At 44.1% G+C, this 26,706-nt stretch overlaps 1 protein-coding gene across 1 annotated transcript; it reads left to right on the plus strand.

The window, feature by feature from the left end:
- Positions 1 to 26,706, plus strand: LOC118966629 (uncharacterized PE-PGRS family protein PE_PGRS54-like). The gene is made up of 3 exons (XM_036989341.1): positions 1 to 610; positions 1,006 to 1,488; positions 26,627 to 26,706. Exons 1-3 carry the CDS (start codon positions 1 to 3, stop codon positions 26,704 to 26,706), a joined length of 1,173 nt encoding a protein of 390 aa, XP_036845236.1.

The raw sequence follows: 26,706 nt of genomic DNA on the forward strand, positions 1-26,706 counted from the left end.
ATGGGGGGGAGACTCGCGGCCGACGGGGGGGGAGACTCGCGGCCGACGGGGGGGGAGACTCGCGGCCGACGGGGGGAGACTCGCGGCCGACGGGGGGGGAGACTCGCGGCCGACGGGGGGGGAGACTCGCGGCCGACGGGGGGGAGACTCGCGGCCGACGGGGGGGGAGACTCGCGGCCGACGGGGGGGGAGACTCGCGGCCGACGGGGGGGGAGACTCGCGGCCGACGGGGGGAGACTCGCGGCCGACGGGGGGGGAGACTCGCGGCCGACGGGGGGGGAGACTCGCGGCCGACGGGGGGGGGAGACTCACGGCCGACGGGGGGGGGGGGACTCGCGGCCGACGGGGGGGGGGAGACTCGCGGCCGACGGGGGGGGGGAGACTCGCGGCCGACGGGGGGGGGGAGACTCGCGGCCGACGGGGGGGGGAGACTCGCGGCCGACGGGGGGGAGACTCGCGGCCGACGGGGGGGGGGAGACTCGCGGCCGACGGGGGGGGGAGACTCGCGGCCGACGGGGGGGGAGACTCGCGGCCGACGGGGGGGGGAGACTCGCGGCCGACGGGGGGGGAGACTCGCGGCCGACGGAGGGGGAGACTCGCGGCCGACGGGGTGAAACAATTAAAATCGAAACAGTCCTGAAAGGTGAAACAGGCTGAAAACATAGAAAAACAACATAGAATGCCCACCCCAACTCACGCCCCGACCAAACCAAAATAGAGACATAACAAAGGAACTAAGGTCAGGGCGTGACAGACGCATTCAAAGCTCTCCCTCGCCCTCCATTTGGCAAGTCTGACCATAATTATAACCTCCTGATTCCTGCTGACAAGCAAAAACTAAAATCAGGAAGTACCAGTGACTCGCTCCATACAGAATTTGTCAGATGACACGAATGCTACGCTACAGGACTTTTTTGCTAGCACAGACTGGAATATTTTATGGAATTCATCTAATGGCATTGACAACTGTATGTACATATCCCAACCAGAAGCCATGGTTTACAGGGAAAGTCCGCACCGAGGGGGGGGGAGACTCGCGGCCGACGGGGGGGAGACTCGCGGCCGACGGGGGGGGAGACTCGCGGCCGACGGGGGGGAGACTCGCGGCCGACGGGGGGGGAGACTCGCGGCCGACGGGGGGGGAGACTCGCGGCCGACGGGGGGGGAGACTCGCGGCCGACGGGGGGGAGACTCGCGGCCGACGGGGGGGAGACTCGCGGCCGACGGGGGGGGAGACTCGCCGCGAGTCTCCCGTCCGCCACCCCGTCCGCCACCCCGCGGCCGACGGGGGGGAAGCGGCGGCAGACGGGGGGGAAGCGGCGGCAGACGGGGGGAACCGGCGGCAGACGGGGGGAACCGGCGGCAGACGGGAGACTCGCGGCGGACGGGAGACTCGCGGCGGACGGGGGGGGAGAGACTCGCGGCGGACGGAGTGGCGGACGGGAGACTCACGACGGACGGGGGGGGGAGACTCGCGGGGGATGGGGGGTGGGAGACTCGCGGCGGACGGGGGGGGGAGACTCGCGGCGGACGGGGGGGGGAGACTCACGCGGACGGGGGGGGAGACTCGCGGCAGACGGGGGGGGGGGGGGAGACTCGCGGCAGACGGGGGGGGGAGACTCGCGGCGGACGGGGGGGGGGGGGGAGACTCGCGGCGGCGGCAGACAGGGGGGAGACTCTCGCATGGCACTTGCGGGGAGCAGGCCTATAGCGCTCTGGGCATGAGCGCGCATTGGCGACACCGTGAGCTTCACCACATAACACAGTGCCTAACCAGTACTACGCTGCTTCCGGTAAGCACGGGGAGTTGGCTCAGGTCTATCGCCTGACTCCGCCACTTTCCCCGTGTGCCCCCCAAATTTTTTTTGGGGGGGGGGGGGGGGGCCTGCCTCTCGTGCCTGCTGCGCCAACTTACCTCATATCGCCGCCTCTCCGCTTTTGCCTCCTCGAGTTCAGCTTTCAGGCGGCGATATTCCCCAGCCTGACTCCAGGGTCCCTTACCGTCCAATATCTCCTCCCAAGTCCAGGAGTCCCGAACCCTCTGCTCCTCCTTACCACGTTGCTTGGTCCGTTGGTGGTGGGTTGTTCAGTAATGATCTTCTTCATCTGAGGAACAGGAAAGATCGGACCAAAACGCAGCATGGTAAGTGTCCATGTTAATTTAATATAACTGAACACGAATTACAAAATAACAAAGTGAAACAATTAAAATCGAAACAGTCCTGAAAGGTGAAACAGGCTGAAAACATAGAAAAACAACATAGAATGCCCACCCCAACTCACGCCCCGACCAAAGCAAAATAGAGACATAACAAAGGAACTAAGGTCAGGGCGTGACAGACGCATTCAAAGCTCTCCCTCGCCCTCCATTTGGCAAGTCTGACCATAATTATAACCTCCTGATTCCTGCTGACAAGCAAAAACTAAAATCAGGAAGTACCAGTGACTCGCTCCATACAGAATTTGTCAGATGACACGAATGCTACGCTACAGGACTTTTTTGCTAGCACAGACTGGAATATTTTATGGAATTAATCTAATGGCATTGACAACTGTATGTACATATCCCAACCAGAAGCCATGGTTTACAGGGAAAGTCCGCACCGAGCTAAAGGCTAGAGCTGCTGCTTTCAAGGAGCCGGACACAAATCCGGACACTTATAAGAAATCCCGCTACGCCCTCAAATTAACCATCATACAGGCAATTCCTCAATACAGGACTAATATTGAATCCTACTACACCGGCTCTGATGCTTGTCAGATGTGGCAGGGCTTGAAAACTGTTATGGACTAAAAAGGGAGCCCCAGCCGCGAGCTGCCCAGTAATGTGAGCCTACCAGACTAGCTAAATGGCTTTTATGCTCACTTCGAGGCAAGCAATACTGAAGCATGCATGACAATACCAGCCGTTCCATACGACCGTGTGATCACACTCTCGGTAGCCGATGTGAGGAAGACCTTTAAACAGGTCAACATTCATAAAGCCACGGAGCCAGACTAATTATCAGGACGTGTACTCAAAGCATGCAAGGACCAAATGACAAGTGTCTTCAATTACATTTTCAACCTCTCCCTGACTGAGTCTTTAAAACCTACTTGTTTCAAGCAGACCACCATAGACCCTGTGCCCAAGGAAGCGAAGGTAACCTGCCTAAATGATTACCGCCCCGTAGCAATCATGTCGGTAGCCATTAAGTGCTTTGGAAGGCTGGTCATGGCTCACATCAACACCATCATTGCAGAAACCCTAGACCCACTCCAACAGATCTACAGATGACGCAATCTCAATCGCACTCCACACATTGCCCTTTCCCGCTTGGACAAACATAACACCTATGTGAGAATGCTGTTCATTGACTACAGCTCAACATTCAACACCATAGTGCCCACAAAGCTCATCACTAAGCCAAGGACGCTGGGACTAAACACCTTCCTCAGTAACTGGATCCTGGACTTCCTGGCAAGCCGCCCCCAGGTGGTAATGGTAGGCAACAACACATCTGCCACTCTGATCCTCAACACTGGGGCCCCTCAGCGGTGATGCATGGTTGCATCCCGGCCTGGTATGGCAACTGCTCGGCATCTGACCGTTAGGCAATACTGAGGGCAGGGTGTATGGCCCAGTACATTCCCGGGGGCAAGCTTGAGTCATTAAAACTTATTTTCAACCACTCAAAAAAAGTATTGTTAACAAACTATAGTTTTGGCATGTCGGTTAGGAAATCTACTTTGTGCATGACACAAGTAGTTTTTCCAACAATTGTTTACAGACAGATTATTTCATTTATAACAGTGGTTCAGAAGTTTACATACACTAAGTTGATTGTGCCTTGAAACAGCTTGGAAAATTCCAGAAAATTATGTCATAGCTTTAGAAGCTTCTGACAGGCTAATTGACATCATTTGAGTCAATTGGAGGTGTACCTGTGGATGTATTTCAAGGCCTACCTTCAAACGCAGTGCCTCTTTGCTTGACGTCATGGGAAAATCAAAAGAAATCAGCCAAGACCTCTGAAAAATATTGTAGATCTCCAGTCTGGTTCATCCTTGGGAGCAATTTCCAAATGCCTGAAGGTACCACGTTCATTTGTGCAAACAATAGTACATATGTATAAACACCATGGGACTACGCAGCCGTTATACTGCTCAGGAAGGAAACGCGTTCTGTCTCCTAGAGATGACGGTACTTTGGTGCGAAAAGTGCAAATCAATCTCAGACCAACAGCAAAGGACCTTGTGAAGATGCTGGAGGAAACAGGTACAAAAGTATCTATATCCACAGTAAAACGAGCCCGATATCGACTTAACCTGAAAGGCCACTCAGCAAGGAAGAAGCCACTGCTTCAAAACCGCCATGAAGCCAGATTATGGTTTGCAACTGCGCATGGGCACAAAAATCTTACTTTTGAGAAATGTCCTCTGGTCTGATGAAACAAAAAAAGGACTGTTTGGCCATAATGACCATCGTTATGTATTGAGGAAAAAGGGGGAGGCTTGCAAGCTGAAAAACACCATCCCAACCGTGAAGCATGGTGGTGGCAGCATCATGTTGTGGGGGTACTTTGCTGCAGGAGGGACTGGTGCACTTCACAAAATAGATGGCATCACGAGGGAGGAAAATTGTGTTGCTTCAATATAGCCACATCTCAAGATATCAGTCAGAAGTTAAAGCTTGGTCGCAAATGGGTCTTCCAAAAGGACAATGACCCCAAGCATACTTCCAAAGTTGTGGCAAAATGGCAATGTCAAGGTATTGGTGTCGACATCACAAAGCCCTGACCTCAACCCTATAGAAAATGTGTGGGCAAAACTGAAAAAGTGTGTGCATGCAAGGAGGAAAACAAACCTGACTCAGTTACACCAGCTCTGTCAGGAGGAACGGTTCAAAATTCACCCATCTTAAATACTAATTGAGTGTATGTGTAACGGCAGATTTCTTCGTCTGAAGAGGAGTAAGGATCGGACCAAGATGCGGCGTGGTAAGTGTTCATGACGATTTTAATAAGAAAAGCACTGAAAACTATGAAATACAAAAACAATAAACAAATACGTGAAATAACCAAACCTAAACAGTACCGTGTGGCGACAAACACTCACACGGAAACAAACACCCACAAACCAACAGTGAAACCCAGGCTACCTAAATATGGTGCTCAATCAGGGACAACGATAAACAGCTGCCTCTGATTCAGAACCATATCAGGCCAAACAGAAATAGAAAAAACATAGACTGCCCACCCCAACTCTCGCCCTGACCATACTAAATAAAGACAAAACAAAGGAAATAAAGGTCAGAACGTGACCGTATGTAAACTTATGACCCACTGGGAATGTAATGAAAGAAATGAAAGCTGAAATAAATCATTATCTCTACTATTATTCTGATATTTCACATTCTTAAAATAAGTGGTGATCCTAACTGACCTAAGACAGGGATTTCTTACTAGGAATAAATGTCAGGAATTGTGAAAAACTGAGTTTAAATGTATTTTTCTAAGGTGTATGTAAAGTTCCGACTTATATGCTAGGCGGTGTCAGAGGAAGGCCCAAAAAATAGTCCAAGACGCACCGCAAGTGGTACCAGAGCACCAAGTCTAGGACCAAAAGGCACCTTAAAAGGATTGGCCCCTTTTTTTCAATTTTCGCCTAAAATGACATACCCAAATCTAACTGCATGTAGCTCAGGCCCTGAAGCAAGGATATACATATTATTGGTACCATTTGAAAGGAAACACTTTGAAGTTTGTGGAAATGTAAAAGGGATGTAGGATATATAGAATATAACAAATTAGATCTGGTAAAATATAATAAAAAGGACAAACAACCTTTTTTTGTACCATCATCTTTGAAAGCCCATATTCTATTATTCCAGCCCAGGTGCAATTTAGATATTGACCACAAGATGGCAGCAGCATATATGCAAAGTTTTTGTCTGATCCAATGAACCATCTCCTCAAACAATAGCATGATATTCTTTCACTGTAATAGCTACTGTAAATTGGACAGTGCAGTTAGATTAACAATATATTAAGCTCTCTGCCAATATCAGATATGTCTATGTCCTGGAAAATGTTCTTGTTACTTACAACCACATGCTAATCGCATTAGCCCACGTTAGCTCAACCGTCCTGCAGGGGACCCACCAATCCTGAAGAAGTTTTAACTCTTTCTTGTTCTGCATAGTTGGTTAAGGGCTTGTAAGTAAGCATTTCACTGTAAGGTCTACTACACCTGTTGTATTCGGAGCATGTGACAAATCAAATTTTATTTTCTTTGACCTCTTCACCAGCTGACCACTACCACCACCACCAAGACCTGTGTCAAGATCAGTTATTTAACCCACAGGCCCTCCCCATAACCTCTTTGTAGAAATAAGAGCGCAGGTCTGGAGTCAGTGTAGCAGGATCACCTCACTTTTACATTATACTTTTTCTGGGTGGCAGGAGAAATAATGAGGAGGCAACTTGTTTTAATGCTGATCGTTATTATTAGAATGACTACAGTGTGAACGTTTAAATAATTAATAAATCATGCCTCGAGTGGTACCGGATCTGGGAAAATAGGTGCCGGAACAAATGAAGGAAAATCCGAGAGGTGCCGAATCCTGTTCTGGCAGAATCCAGCTCAAATTTAGCATTGAGTGTAAGGTGTCGTTACAGTGCCTTCGGAAAGTATTCAAACCGCTTAACTTTTTCCACATTTTGTTATATTACAGCCTTATTCTAAACTTGATTAAATAAATGCAAATCCTCATCAATCTACACACAATACCTCATTATGACAAAGTGAAAACAGTTTTTGATTTTATTTTAGCAAATGTATAAAAAAAAAACAGAAATACATTATTTACCTAAGTATTCAAACCCTTTGCTATGAGACTCGAGCTCCTGTTTCCATTGATCATGGTTGAGATGTTTCTACAACTTGGGGTTCAAACTTTAGGGGTTCAAAAACTGCAGGGGTTGAAATTTCAGAATTTTTAGAACCCAGATCCTACATTTGAATATGAAAATAGATTTTATTTTATTGCCCTTCTCTGTAAGCATGCTGAAAGTCTGTTAATTTGTTTACAGAGAAATAGCATTGTATTTGGTCAAAAACTATTTTTCCCACAGTTTACTAAGAGCTGGCAACAAGCTTATAGGTCTGCTGTTAGAACCAGTAAAGGCCGTTTTATCAGTCTTGTGTAGCGGAATTACTTTGGTTTCCCTCCAGGCTTGCGGACAAAGACTTTCCTCTTGGCTCAGATTAAAGATATGACAGATGGGAGTGGCTATAGTCAGCTACCATCCTCAGTAGCTTTCCATCTAATTTGTCATGAAAGGAGGTTTGTCATTATTGATCGATAACCCAAAAATGTCCACCGCTCCCACACTAACTTTACAAAATTCAATGTTTTTCTTTCATTATTTGTTTTTTTATGCATGAATATGATGGCTAACTGTTCACGTTTGCCAATGAAGTAATTATTCAAATAATTGGCAACATCAAATGGTTTTGTGAAGTGTAAGCCATCAGATTCAATGAAAGATGGAGTTGAATTTGTCTTTCTGTCCATAATTTAAAGTACTCCATCATCAGTTTTCCATCATTCATTATATCATTGATCTTGATCTTCATAATACAGTTTCTTCTTCTTTTTGTTGAGTTTAGTTACATAATTTCTCAATTTGCAGAAAGTCAGCCGGTCAGATGTGTAGCCAGACTTATTAACCACTCCTCTTGCTCCATATCTTTCAACCATACAGTTTTTTTAATTCCTCATTAATCCATGAAATTTAACAGTTCTAACAGTCAGTTTCTTAACAGGTGCATATTGTTCAATAATTGGAAGAAACAATTTCATAATTTCATCAAGTGCAGCATCTGGATGCTTCTTATTAATCACATCAGACCAACAAATATTTTTTGCATCATCCACATAAGAGTCACAGCAAAAAAAAATTGTGTGATCTCTTAAACACTATTTTGGGCCCAGCTTTTGGAACTTTGTTACGGTAAATAAATACAATAAATGAAATGATATTGATCACATACACATATTTAGCAGATGTTATTGCGGGTGTAGCGAAGTGCTTGTGTTCCTAACTCCAAGAGTGCAGTAGTATCTAACAATTCACAACGATACACACAAATCTAAAAGTAAAAGAATGGAATATATAAATATCAGGACGAGCAATGTCGGAGTGTTATTGACTAAAATACAGTAGAACAGAATACAGTATATACAGTACCAGTCAAAAGTTTGGACACACCTAATCATTCAAGGGTTTTAATTTATTTTTACTATTTTCTACATTGTAGAATAATAGTGAAGACATCAAAACTATGAAATAATACATATGGAATCATGAAGTAACCAAAAGTGTCTTAAACAAATCAAAAAATGTTTGATATTTGATACTCTTCCAAGTAGCCACCCTTTGCCTTGATGACAGCTCTGCACACTCTTGGCATTATCTCAACACGCTTCACCTGGAATACATTTCCAACAGTCTTGAAGGACTTCCCACATGTTGGCTGAATATCAATGCATTGGCAAGGCCTAAAAAATACATTAATCTTAAAGTGGTAATGGCCTACTTTTTAAAACACTTTTTGCATGCTTTTTTTGGGGGGGGGGGTTCTATATTAGGCCCTGTATGTACAATTATATAAATTATACAGTTGTATTACATTGAGGTCCTTGAAAATTACAACGTAGCGCTTAAAAAAGTCCCTGACAGTCCTTGAATTTGACTTGCCAACGTCTATATGAACACTTGCTTAAAGGATGTATAGTCCTAAGCCTATGTTGTTGTGTAGGTGGCATTATGGGCCAATTTGCATATTCACAAGTACACATGTGGAACTGCATGAAAATTATTTTATTTTTGTTTCAAAGCATTTTGGCCCCATTATTTATAGAAAGGCCCATCTGAGGTTTAAGAAGTTTGTAATTTCCACTTTGAAATGGGACTTAATTTTCCCTCACAAACTTGTATCAAGCCATACAAACATTTCCATTCATTATAATCCAAATAATAATTCACATTTCCAGTTGTGTAATGAGGTGCGTACTGGCGGCAGAAAAGTCAGGCGCAGGAGAGCGAAAACTGATTACAACGGTGTCGTTTAATCAAGATAAACCACCGTCAGCAAAACATACATGAAATGGGTCAAACAAAACTCGGTAATCACCAGCACCCCGTGCACAAGCACTACAAGAAACAATTACAGACAAGGACATGGGGGGGGAACAGAGGGTTAAATACACAACATGTAATTGATGGAAATGGAACCAGGTGCAATGTAAGACGAGACAAAACCAATGGAAAATGAAAAGTGGATCGGCCATGGCTAGAAGGTCGGAGACGTCGACCGCCGAACGCCGCCCGAACAAGGAGAGGAACCAACTTTGGCGGAAGTCATGACAGTACCTCCCCCTTGACGCGCGTCGACACCAGCCTTGGGGACGACCCAGAGGGCGAGGCGCAGGGCGATCCGGACGAAGACGGTGTAAGTTCTGCAGCATTGAAGGGTCCAACAAGTCCCAGACCGGAACCCAGCACCTCTCCTCCGGACCGTACCCCTCCCACTCCACAAGATACTGAAGGCCCATCACCTGACACCTCGAATCCAGTATGCAGTGAACGGTGTACACCGGGGACCCCCGATGTCCAGAGGGTTGCGGAGGAACTTCCCGCACCTCAGACTCCTGGAGCGGGCCTGAGGAGAGACACATGGATTGAGGGGTTAATACGGTAATCGGGTGGAAGCTCTAACCTATAACATACTTCGTTCACTCTCCTCAGGACTTTAAATGGCCCCACAAACTGTGGACCCAGCTTCCGGCAGGGCAGACGGAGGGGCAGGTTTCGGGTCGAGAGCGAACACCGGGGCCTCACTGCGATCTACGTTCTCCTTTTGGCGCATCACGGCCTGCTGAAGGTGAACACGGACAGCCTCCCATGTCTCCTCCGCGCGCCTGAACCAGTCGTCCACCGCATGAACCTCGGTCTGACTCTGATGCCAAGGCGCCAGAACCGGCTAGTACCGCAGTACACACTGGAAGGGAGAGAGGTTAGTGGAGGAGTGGCGAAGCGAATTCTGTGCCATCTCGGCCCAGAGCACGAACGCCGCCCACTCCCCCGGCCGGTCCTGGCAATAGGACCGCAAAAACCTGCCCACATCATGGTTCACTCTCTCCACCTGCCCATTACTCTCGGGTGAAACCGGTGGAAAATCAGTCTGAAACTCCACCGACAGGTGCGACCAAGGCAGCTGTGGAACAGGTAAGGGATGTAGTTTACCTCTGGGCAGGTGCCTAGGAGCCTTACACTGGGCACACACCGAGCGGGAGGAAACATATACCCTCACGTCCTTAGCCAAGGTAGGTCACCAGTACCTCCCGCTCAAACAGCGCACTGTCCGACCGATCCCAGGATGACCAGAGGAGGGTGACGTGTGGGCCCAATAGATCAACCGGTCACGAACAACAGACGGGACACTGGACGAGAGTGGGCTCTGCACGTAACGCCTGCTCAATGTCCGTGTCCAGCTCCCACACAACCGGTGCCACCAGGCAGGAGGCGGGGAGTATGGGAGTGGAATCAATGGGCCGCTCCTCTGTGTCATACAGCCGAGAAAATGTGTCTGCCTTCGCGTTCTGGGAGCCTGGTCTGTAGGAAAGGGTAAACACAAAATGGGTGAAAAACATGGCCCACCTTGCCTGGCGAGGGTTCAGTCTCCTCGCTGCCCGGATGTACTCCAGATTGTGGTGGTCAGTCCAGATGAGAAAAGGGTGTCTAGCTCCCTCATGCCAATGCCTCCACGCCTTCAAGGCCCTGACGACAGCCAACAGCTCCCTGTCCCCCACATCATAGTTTTGCTCCACTGGGCTGAGCTTCTTAGAGAAGGCACAGGGGCGGAGCTTCGGTGGCGTACCCGAGCGCTGAGAGAGCACAGCTCCTATCCCAGCCTCGGACGCGTCCACTATGAACGCCAAAGAGGGATCCAGATGAGCCAGCATGGGAGCCGAGGTAAACAGAGCCCTCAGGTGACTAAAAGCCCTGTCCGCCTCAGCCAACCACTGCAAACGCACCGGGCCCCCCTTCAGCAGTGAGGTAATGGGAGTCGCTACCTGACCAAAACCCCAGATAAACCTCCGGTAGTAGTTGGCAAACCCTAAGAACCGCTGCACCTCCTTTATCGTGGTGGGAGTTGGCCAATTACGCATGGCTGAGATGCGGTCACTCTCCATCTCTACCCCTGAGGTGGAAATGCGAAAAACAAGCATTTCTCAGCCTTGACCTACAGGTCATGCTCAAACAGGCGACCAAGTACCTTGCGCACCAGGGACACATGCTCGGCGCATGTAGCGGAGTATATCAGAATGTCATCAATATATACCACTACACCCTGCCCGTGCAGGTCCCTGAAAATCTCGTCTACAAAGGCTTGAAAGACTGATGGCGCATTCATCAACTCGTACGGCATGACGAGGTACTCATAATGCCCTGAGGTGGTACTGAAAGCCATCTTCCACTCGTCTCCCTCTCAGTTATGCACCAGGTTGTAAGAGATCCTGAGATCCAGTTTGGTATAGAGGCTCGCCCTGTGCATTGACTCAATCGCTGTGGCTATAAGTGGTAGCGGGTAACTATACCTCACAGTGATCTGGTTCAGATCCGATAGTCAATACACGGGTGCAGACCTTCCTCCTTCTTCTTCACAAAATTGTATTGATCTTTTATTGATCTTCAACAAGGCACTCATTACATCATAGACATCAAATGGTTGAAATGAAAATGATAAATGCGTAACTACAGTATTACACCGAATTAGTCAGCAGTCATTGAATAATAAAGAAAATGTATTTTTTAAGGAAAATAAATTACACCTGATGGATTTTGGCATAGTTCTGACAATTAAACATAGTGACACAGGAGGGGCTGCCCCATGGGGTGCTGTTGTAATGGTTGACAACTGACATACCATATTGAGAATGACATGGTTGCTCTCTTATCTTTCTTGTGTTCACACAATTACACTGTTAATTGTGAAGGCTACACTGCTGAGAGAAAAATAAGATAAAATAACAGATATTGAAAAAGCTATTATGGTTGAAGCACCAGTCTAAGGAATCTATTAACAATCGCATCTCCTGCCAAGTATAAAATGTTTTATTATACTACTCACACTGTAAGGTGTAATGTACTGGCCCTACACTATCCATACTCTGACACTGTGCTTACAGAGGCAACTGAAACACTTAACATGCAGAGCAGGGGTATTCAACTCTTACCATACGTGGTCCAGAGCCTGCTGGGTTTCTGTCCTACCAGATAATTAATTGCACCTACTTGGTGTCCAAGTCAAAATCAACCAATATAAATGTAAGCAGTCCATATGGTGTGATTTATGTTTTTGTTACCCAGAGGGTCACTTTCTCAGGGGTGTTATTGTTGGGGAAAGGGTTTATTTATCCTTCCACACTTGACAGAAGTAGATTTATAACTGTGTGAGATGGAACAGCGAAACCCCTTTGAGAATTAATGTTGGAGATCAACAAGATAGAACAGACACTCAAAGATAAATCGGTTATGTTAAAGAAGCAACACAGACAGGGTTGCAAAGTTAAAAGCACTCTATAGTGGGTGTTGTTGATGAGGAAGCAGGTGGGAAGCAGGCATGTTGGTTTTCTTTCACTATGACACTGTATGGACAAACACTAGCTTATGTACATTTTTTAGGCCTACCCAAGCCCCCACTTAAATCTGCTCTGATGCGCCAGAACCTGTGCCAGTGCCACTCAGAAGCAAAAGGCTAAAACACCCTGCAAGCCACCAACTAATTGTACCAAGAATTGCCATGATGTTGTCCAATATTTTACTGCAGAGAATATTGATCCTTCATGCTCCATGGAGAGAAAGGTCACCTTCTTCCTCTTCAATTGAGAGATCCCCCTCACCAAAGCACTGCAAAGGCTCAGACCCTTTACCTATGCCGGAAGCAAGTATGACCCATTTAAACTATTTTTAATGATATTGAAATTAGGCTGTTATATTTGTTGTATACTTTGTGAGATCCGTGACCTTTTTAAACTTCAATCTGAAGATTTACTGAAGATCGAAGAGCATCTAATGGAGAATAGTTTCTGAAAATACATGGTGAGAAATTAAATGTTTCATGGAATGAGTTGAATGACATTATACACTGAGTGTACAAAACATTAGGAACACCATCCTTATATTGAGTTGCACCCCTTTTTGTCCTCAGAACAGCCTCAATTCGTTGGAGCAAGGTGTCAAAAGCGTTCCACAGGGATGCCGGCCCATGTTGACTCAAGTGCTTCCCACAGTTGTGTCAAGTTGGCTGGATGTCGGTAGGTGCAACATTCTTGATACACTTGGGAAACAGTTAAGAGTGAAAAACCCAGCAGTTTTTGCAGTTCTTGACACACTATAACCGATGTGCCTGGCACCTACTACCATACCTCATTCAAAGGCACTTAAATCTTTTGTCTTGCCCATCCAACTTCTGAATCATACACAATCCATGTCTCAGTTGTCTTAATGCTTAAAAATCCTTCTTTAACCTGTCTCCTCCCCTTCATCTACACGGATTGAAGTGACATCAATAAGGGATCATAGCTTTCACCTGGATTCACCTGGTCAGTCTGTCATGGAAAGAGGAGATGTTCCTAATGTTTTGTACACTCAGTGTATGTTAAAAGTACAAAACATATGCTTAAAATTATTCAAATACAGAAAGAGATGGTGATTATGTCGAATGTTGTTTGGTAAATAAAGATAGACATGGTTTTTAAAAGGTAGTGGTATTTCATTCCGTACAGAAATTTGTAGGCGGTGTGACTTACTCTGTCCTGCCTAGAGACTACTTCTTTAGACAAGCTATGCCCAGCAAACATCTTACGTAACCACGACCAACCCTGACGTAATGAATTGGTAATGAATGTCATTACCTTCGCACAACGTTATGGCAACGTATTTGGAAGGTTATATCATAAGCATCGCATTTGATCATCTTCCCTACCTCCTCAATACGTCACAGCAACGTGAATTCATAATGTTTCATAGTTGCCCTGAAACTCAATTATACCCACGGAGAACATCACAGTATGACTGATATGGGTTTTTCAAGGATGCATGGGCATTTGCATTGCTGTGTTTATTAAATCATTTGGTGTTGCTATTTCTGTATGGCTCTAAAGCTAGTGACTACTTTGGCCATAGAGATGTTTCTCTGATCGTTCCAAAATAACATTTAGCATGCATCACAAATGTATTTTGAATGCATAAGATATACGGTTTCGGTCAATTCAATGTTAAGATTGGTTTTTCAGTAACACAAGATCTCCCTTAAAATGATAAAGAATACATTTAATATTTTCAGCTGGAGCGTCAATATTTACTACTGCCCCTAGAGGGAGACGTTAAGTGTTACAACTGCCTGAGCAAGCTGCTCTTCTTCACATGCTCCCATCTCATTCATTTATCCTGTTTTACAGGATTGTAACATGTATAAGCATATATTTATATTTTAAATCTTCACATAACATGTTCAACATAACTGTGATGAGTTTTGGTGTCATTTACATGTAGTTCAAATTATTTAAAGATTCTTCCATTCAAAGTTAATAAAGCCAGGCTAGCTGGATAGTTTTGTATCTAAGTCTATGAGACAAAATGTCAGCCACAATGTTTTTAGCTCGTAATGGTTTAGTTTGCACGAACGAAGGCTCACGAAATTTTAATGTATTTTAACATGTTACATTTCATGAGATTTGTTAGTTACAGTTCCTTCAGAAAGCAGTTACTTATTCCACATTGTGTTGTGTTATAGCTTGAATTCTAAATGGAAAAAAAAATATCATAATTCTCACCCATCTACACACAATACCCCATCATGACAAAGTGTAAACGTATTTTAGAAATTTTAGCAAACTTATTGAAAATGAAATACATAAATATCTCATTTACATCAGCATTCCCACCCCTGATTCAATACATTTTAGAATCACCTTTGACAGTGATTACAGCTGTGAGTCTTTCTGGATAAGTCTCTAAGAGCTTTGCACACCTGAAATGTACAAATGTGCAAATTATTATTTAAAAAATTCTTACATTTCTGTCAAATTGGTTGTTGATCATTGCTAGACAATAATTTTCAAGTCTTGCCATAGATTTTCAAGCAGATTTAAAACTGTAACTCGGCCACTCAGGAACATTCACTGTCATCTAGGTAAGCAACTCCAGTGTAGATTTGGCCTTGTCTTTTAGGGTATTGTCCTGCTGAAAGGAGAATTAATATCCCAGTGTCTGCTGGAAAGCAAACTGAACCAGATTTTCCCCTAGGATTTTGCCCGTGCTTAGCTCCATTCCATTTACTCTTTTGTCCTGAATAACTCCCCAGTCCTTAACGATTACAAGCATACCCATACCTACATGCACTCATTACCTCAATTACCTCGACTAACCTGTACCCCCACACATTGACCTGGACCGGTACCCCCTAAAAATAGCCTTGTCATTGTAATTGTCTTGTGTTACTTATTTTTTTTTTTTTTACTTTAGTTTATTTAGTAAACTCTTTTTTTTCTTAAAACTGCATTGTTGATTATAGGCTTGCAAGTAAGCATTTCACAGTAAGGTCTACAACTGTTGTATTCGGCGCATATCACAAATACAATTTGATTTGATACCATGATGCTGCCACCACTACGCTTGAAAATATGGAGAATGGTACTCAGTAATTGGTTGTATTGGAATTGCTCCAAACATAACAGTTAGAATTCAGGACAAAAAGTGAATTGCTTTGCCACATTTTTTGCAGTATTACTTTAGTGCCTTGTTGCAAACAGGATGCATGTTTGAGAATATTTTTAATTCTGTACAAACTTCCTTTTTTTCAATCTATCAATTAGGTTAGTATTGTGGAGGAACTAAAATGTTGTTGATTCTTCCTCAGTTTTCTCCAGTAACTGTTGTAAAGTCACCATTGGCCTCATGTTGAAATCCCTGTTCAGTTTCCTTCCTCTCCGGCAACTGGTGACTGGGTGTATTGCTATACCAAGTGTAGGGATATTGAATGTCTGTTTTTTTTACCCATCAACCAATAGGTGCCCTTCTTTGCGAGGCATTGTAAAACCTCCCTGGTCTTTGTGGTTGAATCTGTGTTTGAAGTTGACTGCTCGACTGAGGGACCTTAGTTAATTGTATGTGTGGGGTACAGTGATGAGGGTTGCCAATCAGCAGAGACAAAGAGTCCATGCAACTTATTATATGACTTGTTAAGCACATTTTTACTGCTGAACTTATTTAGGCTTGCCATAACACATTAAAGATTTTAATTTTGTATTAATTTGTCAAAAATTCGAAAAACATTATTACACTGACATTATGGGGTATTGTGTACAGGCCAATGAATTTTCTTTTAGCAATTTCATCCATTTTAACTTTAAGGCTGTAACACAAATAAATGTAGAAAAAGTCAAGGGCTGTGATCACTTTCTGAAGGTACTGTAACTGTTGAATGTTAACCGCTGTCACGCCCTGACCTTAGTTATCTCTGTTTTCTTTATATTTTGATTAGGTCAGAGTGTGACTAGGGTGGGTACGCTAGTTTTTGAATTGTCTAGGGTTGTTGTAGGTCTAGGGGTTTTTGTATTTCTATGTTGGCCTGATATGGTTCTCAATCAGAGACCGCTGTTTATTGTTGTCTCTGATTGGGGATCATGTTTAGGTAGTGTCGTGGAATAATCAGAATTTGTTGGTAACATATGTAAGATGTTTTATATTCATCATATGTTTGTAAGTTACTTCTCATCAATAATGTTAATTTTGTATAATACTGTGGCAGGGTTTGCAGTATCTGTTCTATGTCAAGACTAAGTTGTTTGGGCTAGAGAGAGGGGAGAGGTCAAGCGTGTATCTGTGTGTCTGTGTGCCAGTCAGTGTGTCTCTGTGATCTTGTCAAGACAGGATTGGTTGTATTTAGAGTTGGTTGTATCTAAATGACAATTTGATATATGCCTGTTGATATGGAGGATTGGTTTATGGTTCTGGGGTTTGAGTAAGGAGACAAAGCTGAACGATTTATTATGTCTATGCTGTCTGACTATGTGTGTTTTTGCTATAAAGGAAATCAGCTGCAATGAGAAGTGGCTCTCAGAGAATTCATGGTTAGACACTGAATTGCCTGAGAGTCACAGGATTGTGACAGAGCTGATATAATTAAAGATGGACTTTGATAACTAACTCTGACTTGTGTGTGGTTTGCTCCCATGATTTGGTAAATAGAGGAAATTTCCACGACAGTAGCCATTTCCCTTTTGTGTTTTGTGGAATCTTGTCTATGTGTAGTTGCCTGTCAGCATTCATTTGCATAGCTTCACGTGTCGTTTTGTTATTTTGGTTAGTTTGTTCAGTGTTCATTCTTATAATAATAAAGAATGTACGCATACCACGCTGCGCCTTGGTCCGATTCATACGGCGAAAGTGACAGAAGATCCCACGAGCGGACATCCTGGGCCCGGGAGGAGGTAATGGCAGGGGACAAGACCCTGCCATGGAAGCAGGTGGAGATAGCGCAGGGGGAACGGCGACGATACGAGGGGACACGGTTCGCACGGAAGCCCGAGAGGCAGCCCCAATCATTTTGGGGGGGGAGCACACGAGGAGATTGGCTGAGTCAGGTTGGAGACCTGAGCCAACTCCTCGTGCTTACCGTGGGGAGCGTGTGACTGGTCAGGCACCGTGTTATGCAGAGATGCGCAAAGTGTCTCCAGTTCGCATTCATAGCCCTGTGCACTCTATTCCAGCTGCTCGCATTTGCCGGGCTAGAATGGGCATCCAACCAGGATGGATGATGCCGGCTCAGTGCTCCTGGTCTCCAGTACACCTCCTTGGACAAGGATATCGGTGCCACCTGTACCGGTCCCACGCACCAGGCCTCCAGTGCGCCTCCACAGTCCAGTACGTCCTGTGCTTGCTCCCCTCACTCGCCCTGAGATGCGTGTCTTCAGCCCGGTACCACCAGTGCCGGCACCACGCATCATGTCTCCAGTGCGCCTCCACAGTCCAGAGCTTCCGGCGACAGTTCCCAGTCCAGAGCTTCCGGCGACGTTTCACAGTCCGGAACCTTCAAAGACGGGCACAGTCCGGAACCTCCAACGACGGGCACAGTCCGGAACCTCCAACGACGGGCACAGTCCAGAACCTCTAACGACGGGCCACAGTCCGGAACCTCTAACGACGGGCCACAGTCCGGAACCTCCAACGACGGGCCACAGTCCGGAACCTCAGTCCGGAACCTCCTCCGACAGGCCACAGTCCGGAACCTCCACCGACGGTCCACAGTCCGGAACCTCCACCGACGGTCCACATTCCGGAACCTCCAGCGACGATCCCCAGTCCGGGGTCTCCAGCGACGGTTCCCAGCGATGATCCGCAGTCCAGAGCCTCCGGCAATGATCCACGGTCCGGTTCTACAAAGGCAGAGGGATCAGCGTAAAGAGTGGGGGCTGCGTCCAGAATCGGAGCCGCCACCGAGGGTAGATGTCCACCCGGAACCTCCCCTATAGGTTCAGGTTTGCGGCCGGGAGTCCTCACCTTTGGGGGGGATACTGTCACGCCCTGACCTTAGTTATTTCTGTTTTATTTATATTTTGGTTAGGTCAGGCTGTGACTAGGGTGGGTACGCTAGTTTTTGTATTGTCTAGGGTTTTTGTATGTCTAGGGTTGTTGTAGGTCTAGGGGTTTTGTATTTCTATGTTGGCCTGATATGGTTCTCAATCAGAGACAGCTGTTTATCGTTGTCTCTGATTAGGGATCATATTTAGGTAGCCATTTCCCTTTTGTGTTTCGTGGGATCTTGTCTATGTGTAGTTGCCTGTCAGCACTCATTTGTATAGCTTCACTTGTCGTTTTGTTATTTTGTTCAGTGTTCATTCTTATAATAATAAAGAATGTGACAACCGCTAACTAACTTAGCACTAGGTCCTAGCTAGTACGTTATTACGCCAAACTTTTTTAAGCTTCTGTTATTAGCTAGCTGTCAGTGGGTCTTTGTTACACTGAATATATACATGCCTCTTCTATGCTTAATTTTACTGTTAGCCTGTATAATGGGAGAATTCTGTAACGTTAGCTACTGTTGTAGCCTATGTAATACAAGGGCGTTATTTCAGTGGTTTTGTAATGTTACACCACCTTATTTTGGTGTAATGCCATCACTAATTACATGAGTAGCTGAGAGCTATATCATATTATGAAGTACACTATAGATACAAAAGTATGTGGACACCCATTCAAGTTAGTGGATTCAGCTATTTCAGCCACCCCTGTTACTGACAGGTGTATAAAATAGAGCACACAGCCATGCAATCTCCATAGACAAACATTGGCAGTAGAATGGCCTTACTGAAGAGCTCAGTGACATTCAATGTGGCACCGTCATAGGATGCCACCTTTTCAACAAGTCAGTTTGTCAAATTTATGCCCTGCTAGAGCTGCCCCAGTCAACTGTAAGTGCTATTATTGTGAAGTGGAAACGTCTAGGAGCAACAACGTCTCAGCTGTGAAGTGGTAGGCCACACAAGCTCACAGAAAATCGTCTCTCCTCAGTCACTACCCAGTTCCAAACTGCCTCTGGAAGCAACATCAGGACAATAACTGTTCATCTGAGCTTCATGAAATGGGATTCCATAGTCGAGCAGCCACACAGCAGTGGAAACACATTCTTTGGAGTGATGAATCAGGCTTCACCATCTGTCTTCTGACGACGAATCTGGGTTTGACGGATGCAAGGAGAACACAATGGTCTGGGTTCGAGCTAGGCCCCTTAGTTCCAGTGAAGAGAAATCTTACCGCTACAGCAAACAATGACATTCTAGATGATTCTGTGCTTTGTAGAAACAGTTTGGGGAAGGCCCTTACCTGTTTCAGCATGGCAATGCCCCCATGCACAAAGCAAGGTCCATACAGAAATGGTTTGTCAAGATCCGTGTGGAAGAACTTTACTGGCCTGCACAGACTGCAAGCCAGGCCTAATCGCCCAACATCAGTGCCCAACCTCACTAATGCTCTTGTGGCTGAATGGAAGCAAGTCCCCGCAGCAATGTTCCAACATCTAGTGGAAAGCCTTCCCAGAAGAGTGGAGGCTGTTATAGCAGCAAAGGGGGGACCAACTCCATATTAATGCCCATGATTTTGGATTGAGATGTTGGACGAGCAGGTGACCACATACTTTTGGTCATGTAGTGTAGTTCCCCAACGTAGCCTGTTTGAAAAATCTTTCCAGCTCTCTCTGTTTCAATAACCACTCAGCATGAAAGGGGAAAAAATGTCATGCTCTGATCCGGTGGAAACATCTTAAAATAGGCCTACCTGATGACTTCTTGTCCCTTGCGCAAATAGTCTACAGCTGTGTATTTGTCCAGAGCTCACTGGCGTGGGAAACTCTGAGGGCCCAGAATATTTCATACAATGTTGCTAGTTTGCTAACACAATCATAACTGGCAGATCAGTAGAAATGCTATGATAATGCGGCACTCCAAATGGAAAAGGTTTTCCCGACCGCTGGTGTAGCCTATTACCGGCAACCTAAGGAGCATAATCTGCAAAGACCAGCAGCAGTGGGCAGCAGGAGCAGGAGGGTGGATAACAGGTTTTTACCTTCTTCTGGTTAGGGTAAATTGATCTTTGGCTCCCTCATTAGTAATTTGTTTGTCTTCATTTTAAAGCATCAGACAACCTCAGTAGCCTACACATAGTTGATTTTATTCAAACATAGAGTTTGTCTATATATGGAAATATACACATTAAATATTTCTACCAATTCCTGGAAGCTGAAAATGTCCCAGTCCTTCCATGGCCTGCATACTCACCAGACATGTCACCCATTGAGCATGTTCGAGATGGATCAACATGTACGACAGTGTGTTCCAGTGCCCGCCAATATTGAGGAACTTCGCACAGGCATTGGAGAGGGAAGAGACAACATTCCACAGTCCAAAATCAACAGCCTGATTAACTCTATGAGAAGGAGATGTGTCGCGCTGCATGAGTCAAATGGTGGTCACACCAAATACTGACTGGTTTTCTAACCCACGCCCCTTCCTTTCTTTTTAAGGTATCTGTGATCTGTATTCCCAGTCATATGAAGTCCATAGATTTGGGCCTAATGAATTTATTTCAATTGACTGATTTCCTTGTATGAACTATAACTCAGTGAAATCTTTGAAATTGTTGCATTTTGCTTTTATATTTTTGTTCAGTGTATGTATATATATATATTCATATTCCGGATTTTGACATTGCTAGTTATAATATTTCTGTTTCTTAATTCCTTTCTTTAATTTTGGGGGATTTCCTTGTATTGTTTTATACTGTTGCTGCACAGTTGGAGCAAGGAACATAAGCGTTTCGCTACACCCGCGATGTAACGGCTTTCTTCCATTGAAGGAGAGGAGGACCAAAATGCAGGGTGGTTAGAGTTCAACATGTTTAATAAAGACCATACACGAGAACACTACAAAATACAAAACAACACATGTGAAAACCGAAACAGTCCTATCTGGTGCAATGACACAAAGACAGAAGACAATCACCCACAAAATACCCAAAGAGCATAGCTGCCTAAATATGGTGCCCAATCAGAGACAACGATAAACACCTGCCTCTAATTGAGAACCAATCTAGGCAACCATAGACTTCCATAAACACCTAGACTTGGACACACCCCATAAACATACAAAACCCCTAGATCCCCCATGTCACACGCTGAGCTATCCAAAATAATAAAGAAAACAAAGATAACTAAGGCCAGGGCGTGACACGCGATAACATCTGCAAAATATGTGTACGCAACCAATATGATTTGAACAGATTTTGACCAAATCTTCAGTGACAATGGGCAAAATGCTATCATGGTCTCATAGATTAGACGTAACATAGTAAACAAAAATGTGTGTAATATGTTACGTTTGATGTGGTTACGTAAGACAGAAGATTACTTAAGGAAAAAACTAACCCAAAGGTGGATGGTAGGGGTGGATGGGTAGGCTATAACAACTTTGCCACTACTTAGAATGTTAGCTAACCCTTCCCCTAACCTTAAACCTAACTTTAACCCTTTAACCGAACTCCTAAACTTAACCCTAACATTAACCCGTGCCCCTAGACTAGATAATATTTTCCAACTAGCTAACATTATACTTTAGCCACTTAGCCACTAGCTAACATTAGCCACAGATAATTGGAATTTGTAACATACAGTATCATACATTTAGCAAATTTGTAACATATTGTACAAATTGCAAATTTGTAACATATTGTACAAATTGTAATTCATAACATTTCATACAAATTGTAATTTGTAACATATCATATAAAAATGAATGATGGTCATTCACAAATAAATACATACCATATCAAATGTAACATATACTAATTTGAGAGTCCCGGATTTAATCCTTAAGAGCCTATTGATGCATCCGTGCGCCAATCTAAGTAACATAATACAAAAGATCCACCAGTGTAAGCTAGAGATAAGTCTTTTTTTCAAGGGCTGCGTCAGTGGTGTTTGTAAGACCATGAGACATCCCGAAAATTGGTCTCACGATGGTGTTTTGTTCTAGTGTCACGGGACTCGTCTAAAAGTCAACCCATACAGATTCATGGAAGTATGGGCATAGATTTGTGCCAGCAAAAATAAGGGGTTAAATATGTGTAAAATAAATAATAAAAATATATATTTTCTGAGCTTTCTCATATCTCGTAGATATAGGACAGACACATTGTTCCCCAATGAAGGATGTTCCCCAATGCTGAAAGGGGGGCCTGAGTGAAAACATTTGGGAACTCCTGATCTGGAGCTCATACAAGATGTAGCATCTTAATTTACTCCAGTCTCCTGCGCTGCCCTGGTAGTGTAGTGGCTAATATATGGAATGTAAACACACAGCCACAGCCCAAATTCCATCTTTATGCTGTCACTTTCACTGAGGAACTGCTATTAAATTACTGTTGCATGGAAAAGGATGAACTCTCACAGTGCATTTTTTATGAAAATTACTTCAGATGCAGTAAACATTAATTTCCAGCTCCACATGCGGCAGCAAGTTCTGCAAATTAACTTTGACATTATTTATCCTCATCTTTTCTTTCACCGACTGAAGTTGAGCTCCCACTGAGAGCTTATTTAGACAGTTGTAAATGGAAGAAAAATACATATTAGATTGGAATGGTTGCTTGTGTGACTTTTTGTATTGTGTCTTCATGTTTGTGTGCATGAATGTGCGTGTTTGTGACAAGTATCACAGGCTTACATGTGTAAGGACTGAGACTGTTAAATATATGTTTGATTGACAGAGGACAGTGCCATTTATTATTGCTAATAACAATGGTTTATAGTTATCAGTTATTTAAGTTAGACTATAACTACAGTTTATAGCATGTTCTGTAGCTCTGTGTCTATGAAGCCATCTGTTCGACCTCCCCAGTCCTGAATCAATGGCTGTAAATATTGTTGCTAAAGAGCTCCATAATGGCAGTGTCAGCGTTTTATAACACAGAGACAGTTAAAGGAAAGAATGGTTCACCAAAGTAACACAAGCATTTTACTGCACCCGCTATAACATCTGCTAAACTGTGTACGTGACCAATACACTTTCATTTGATTTGAAGTGTGCTTTATAATGCACCCTGTTTGATCAATGAAGAGTTTCTGAGATCATGTTGGTATTATGGAACGTCCTATGCAATTCACATTATAGGTACAGCGATGCCATTTGTTTTTCCCAAAAACATTCCTTACCCCCAGGATACTTCAACTGGCAACTATCTGGGCGAAAAAAGCAAAAGGAGCACTGTTTCTGCACTCTGTTCTGTTTCTGCACTCTATTCTGTTTCTGCACTCTGTTTCTGCACTCTGTTCTGTTTCTGCACTCTATTCTGTTTCTGCACTCTGTTTCTGCGTAAATCCGACAAACAAACAATAGGCTTACGTTTCTGCATGAATTGCCTTCATCCCCTTAACACTAAATAAAATATATTTAAAAAATAGACACTACAGCCAGAGTCTTCAGCACACCCTTAGAAGGAGGCTAAACATCATTGCCACATGCTCACTCATGGCTTTGAGCAATAATTGATTGATTTATTTTATTTGAAGTTATATTCTGAGATTGTGATATCTGTTCTACTGCTACATTGATGTCTTGAAAATTATATACAATTTGGCTCTTGTTAGCCCCACAGCTGAGTTTGTGTGCATATGGCGGGTGTTCTGCAGTGTCGTCTAAAAACTGTGTTGTACATTGATGTCTAGAAAACTAGGCTATAAGAAATGTGGATTGTGCAAGCCAGTAGGCTACTTAGCTGCTATGTTGTGTTTGACACTTTTTTTCTCAATGTGTTCTGGTACCTCAGAGCCCTCCGGATAACCCCCCCCCCCCCCCCCTCCCCTATGTGATCCGGGACCTACAAATGTACAAACTTTGCACTGCATACACTGACATAAATGACACCAACCGTGAAAAAGGGTTAAATATACGTTTTAAATCAACTCTTGAATTGTATTGAATATGGATTATTATCAATGACTTATCCACAGCTGTAACAAGTTGTCCAGTGTAGGAACTCCTCACTGGTACCTTAGTTAATAGAAATACTTCAATACACTTAAAGTTTTTCATTTCCACACACACAGAAAAGCATCAAACTACACACCTAGTGCATATAGCACTTTGTAATTTTCTCTTACCACTTCTTGGCAGAGAATAAAGGCTCTATGTTGCCCCTGCTTGATACAGGGTCATTCTTTGTAAAGGGAGGTATAATCCTCTGACCCTTCCACCACCCTAAAATGGGTGGATCTGTCAGCCATGGGGTGAGGTGTAAAATATGTGTACAGATGGGCAGATAGGGAAGAAAAGCTTCAGAGGAGATACAACTCATTGATTTGTGCTCCAGATGTAGGATCATAATTTGATCAGTATTTTGTTGCTGATAATTTTCCTGCACTGCAGAAAATGCAAACCTGTGGTGCATTTGAGTTTTAAAAAGGCTTCTAAAGTTTGTAATTTCCACTTAGAAAATTCAAACTTTATTTGCTCTGACAAAAATGTACCACCCCTACAAATTTGTCCATTCATTATAATCCACATAATAATTCACATTTCCTGTTGCTGCAAGATTATTTCATGCCGTAGAAAACAGGCTCAAATTAAGATCCAACATCTGTATATACTTTTCCCTCCCTTCGCCCCTCTCTCTGTCTCTCTGCCGCGCCTCCCCTTCCCTTCACTTCCCATTTTCCTTATCCACCCACAGCCCTAGCAGACGTCTATCACCCCACATCAGACACACCGCACATTAAAACATCCCAGCAATCCATTTAATTTTCTATTACTGGTCCAAACCTGCAGTGACTGTCTGGATTGATGGTGTTTATTCAAATGTCTGCAAACACATCCCTGAATTATTATGGCTGCCCATAAAAATATAATTTACTCCTAATATTTTTCTCCCATGTCATATCGAAGTGACTTTGATGTATCCTTTTATATCTGCTTCATGTGTGATGTACTAGTAGGAATATACACAACACTGGAGAAAACAACTTACATGCATGTGCACATACACATATCCATTTCCATATCTTCTGATGTACACATAAATAGGCAAAAATTCAGACATCAACATACATATCCACATTTATTTGCACAACACTCATTCACACATAAACGTACAGTATGTATGTGTGCACAGATTGAATTTGCAGACTACTTAAATTGCTCATGCCGCTTGATTGCAGAAACACATTTGGAGCGTCAAAAGAGGAAACACTTCAGCAATAAACATTTTAAATCAGGTTGGTATTCTGGAGCAGTGGCTGTGTTAGAGTTACATATGTTTAGCATACTTGTCTTTCAAAGTTTTAAGTGTGATCTGTAATTAAAATGAATGATACAAATTAATTTTCAACAACTGTGTGTCTGCGGGTGGTGGGAGTAGGGAGGGACACACTGAGGCTAGCTAGATGACAAGATACACTTGTGGATAGTATAGCACACAAGAGCTTGGCCTGACTGGGCCTTGCCTGTCATCTCTGTTAATATAATGTAGTATCAAACGTAATAAGAGTATCACACGAAACTTGACATCAGTAATGATATTCAGGATGATAAATGAACAATTTCCTAAGAAGTGGGACTGATATTGCCACATAAACATCATAGTAGATGCCTGGGTATGGTTCTTTCACTGCATCCTAACCAGCATGCTTTTAAATCAGCATAGAGCAGGCAGAAACTTGAAAAAAAAATGTAAACTATGGAAACAAAATTCCTGATGAATGTCATGAGTGCTAATTGTATTATTTACTAGAGAATGAGTTGTCATTAGCAGCTTTAGAATAACAGCCCGGGTTACATTGTTTCCCACTCATCACTGTGTGTGCAGTTTTGTGTAAAAATATTCTCAAAATTTTTCAAAAGACCTTCTCAGTAGGAGAAAATAATGACACCTACACTTTCTCTGAAACTAATTGTGGAAAAAATGTCATCCTGTTGCACAGAGACACTGTCCACTATGTACTCTTCTGCTGTTCTGTTCTCCAGTATGGGAGTTTCTATTGTCCCATGCATTCACACGGCAGCAGCACAGCTCCCTGTGTCACATCATTGCATCCTGCAGTTAG

This window comes from Oncorhynchus mykiss, chromosome 1, assembly GCF_013265735.2.
Source record: "Oncorhynchus mykiss isolate Arlee chromosome 1, USDA_OmykA_1.1, whole genome shotgun sequence".
NCBI lineage: Eukaryota > Metazoa > Chordata > Actinopteri > Salmoniformes > Salmonidae > Oncorhynchus > Oncorhynchus mykiss.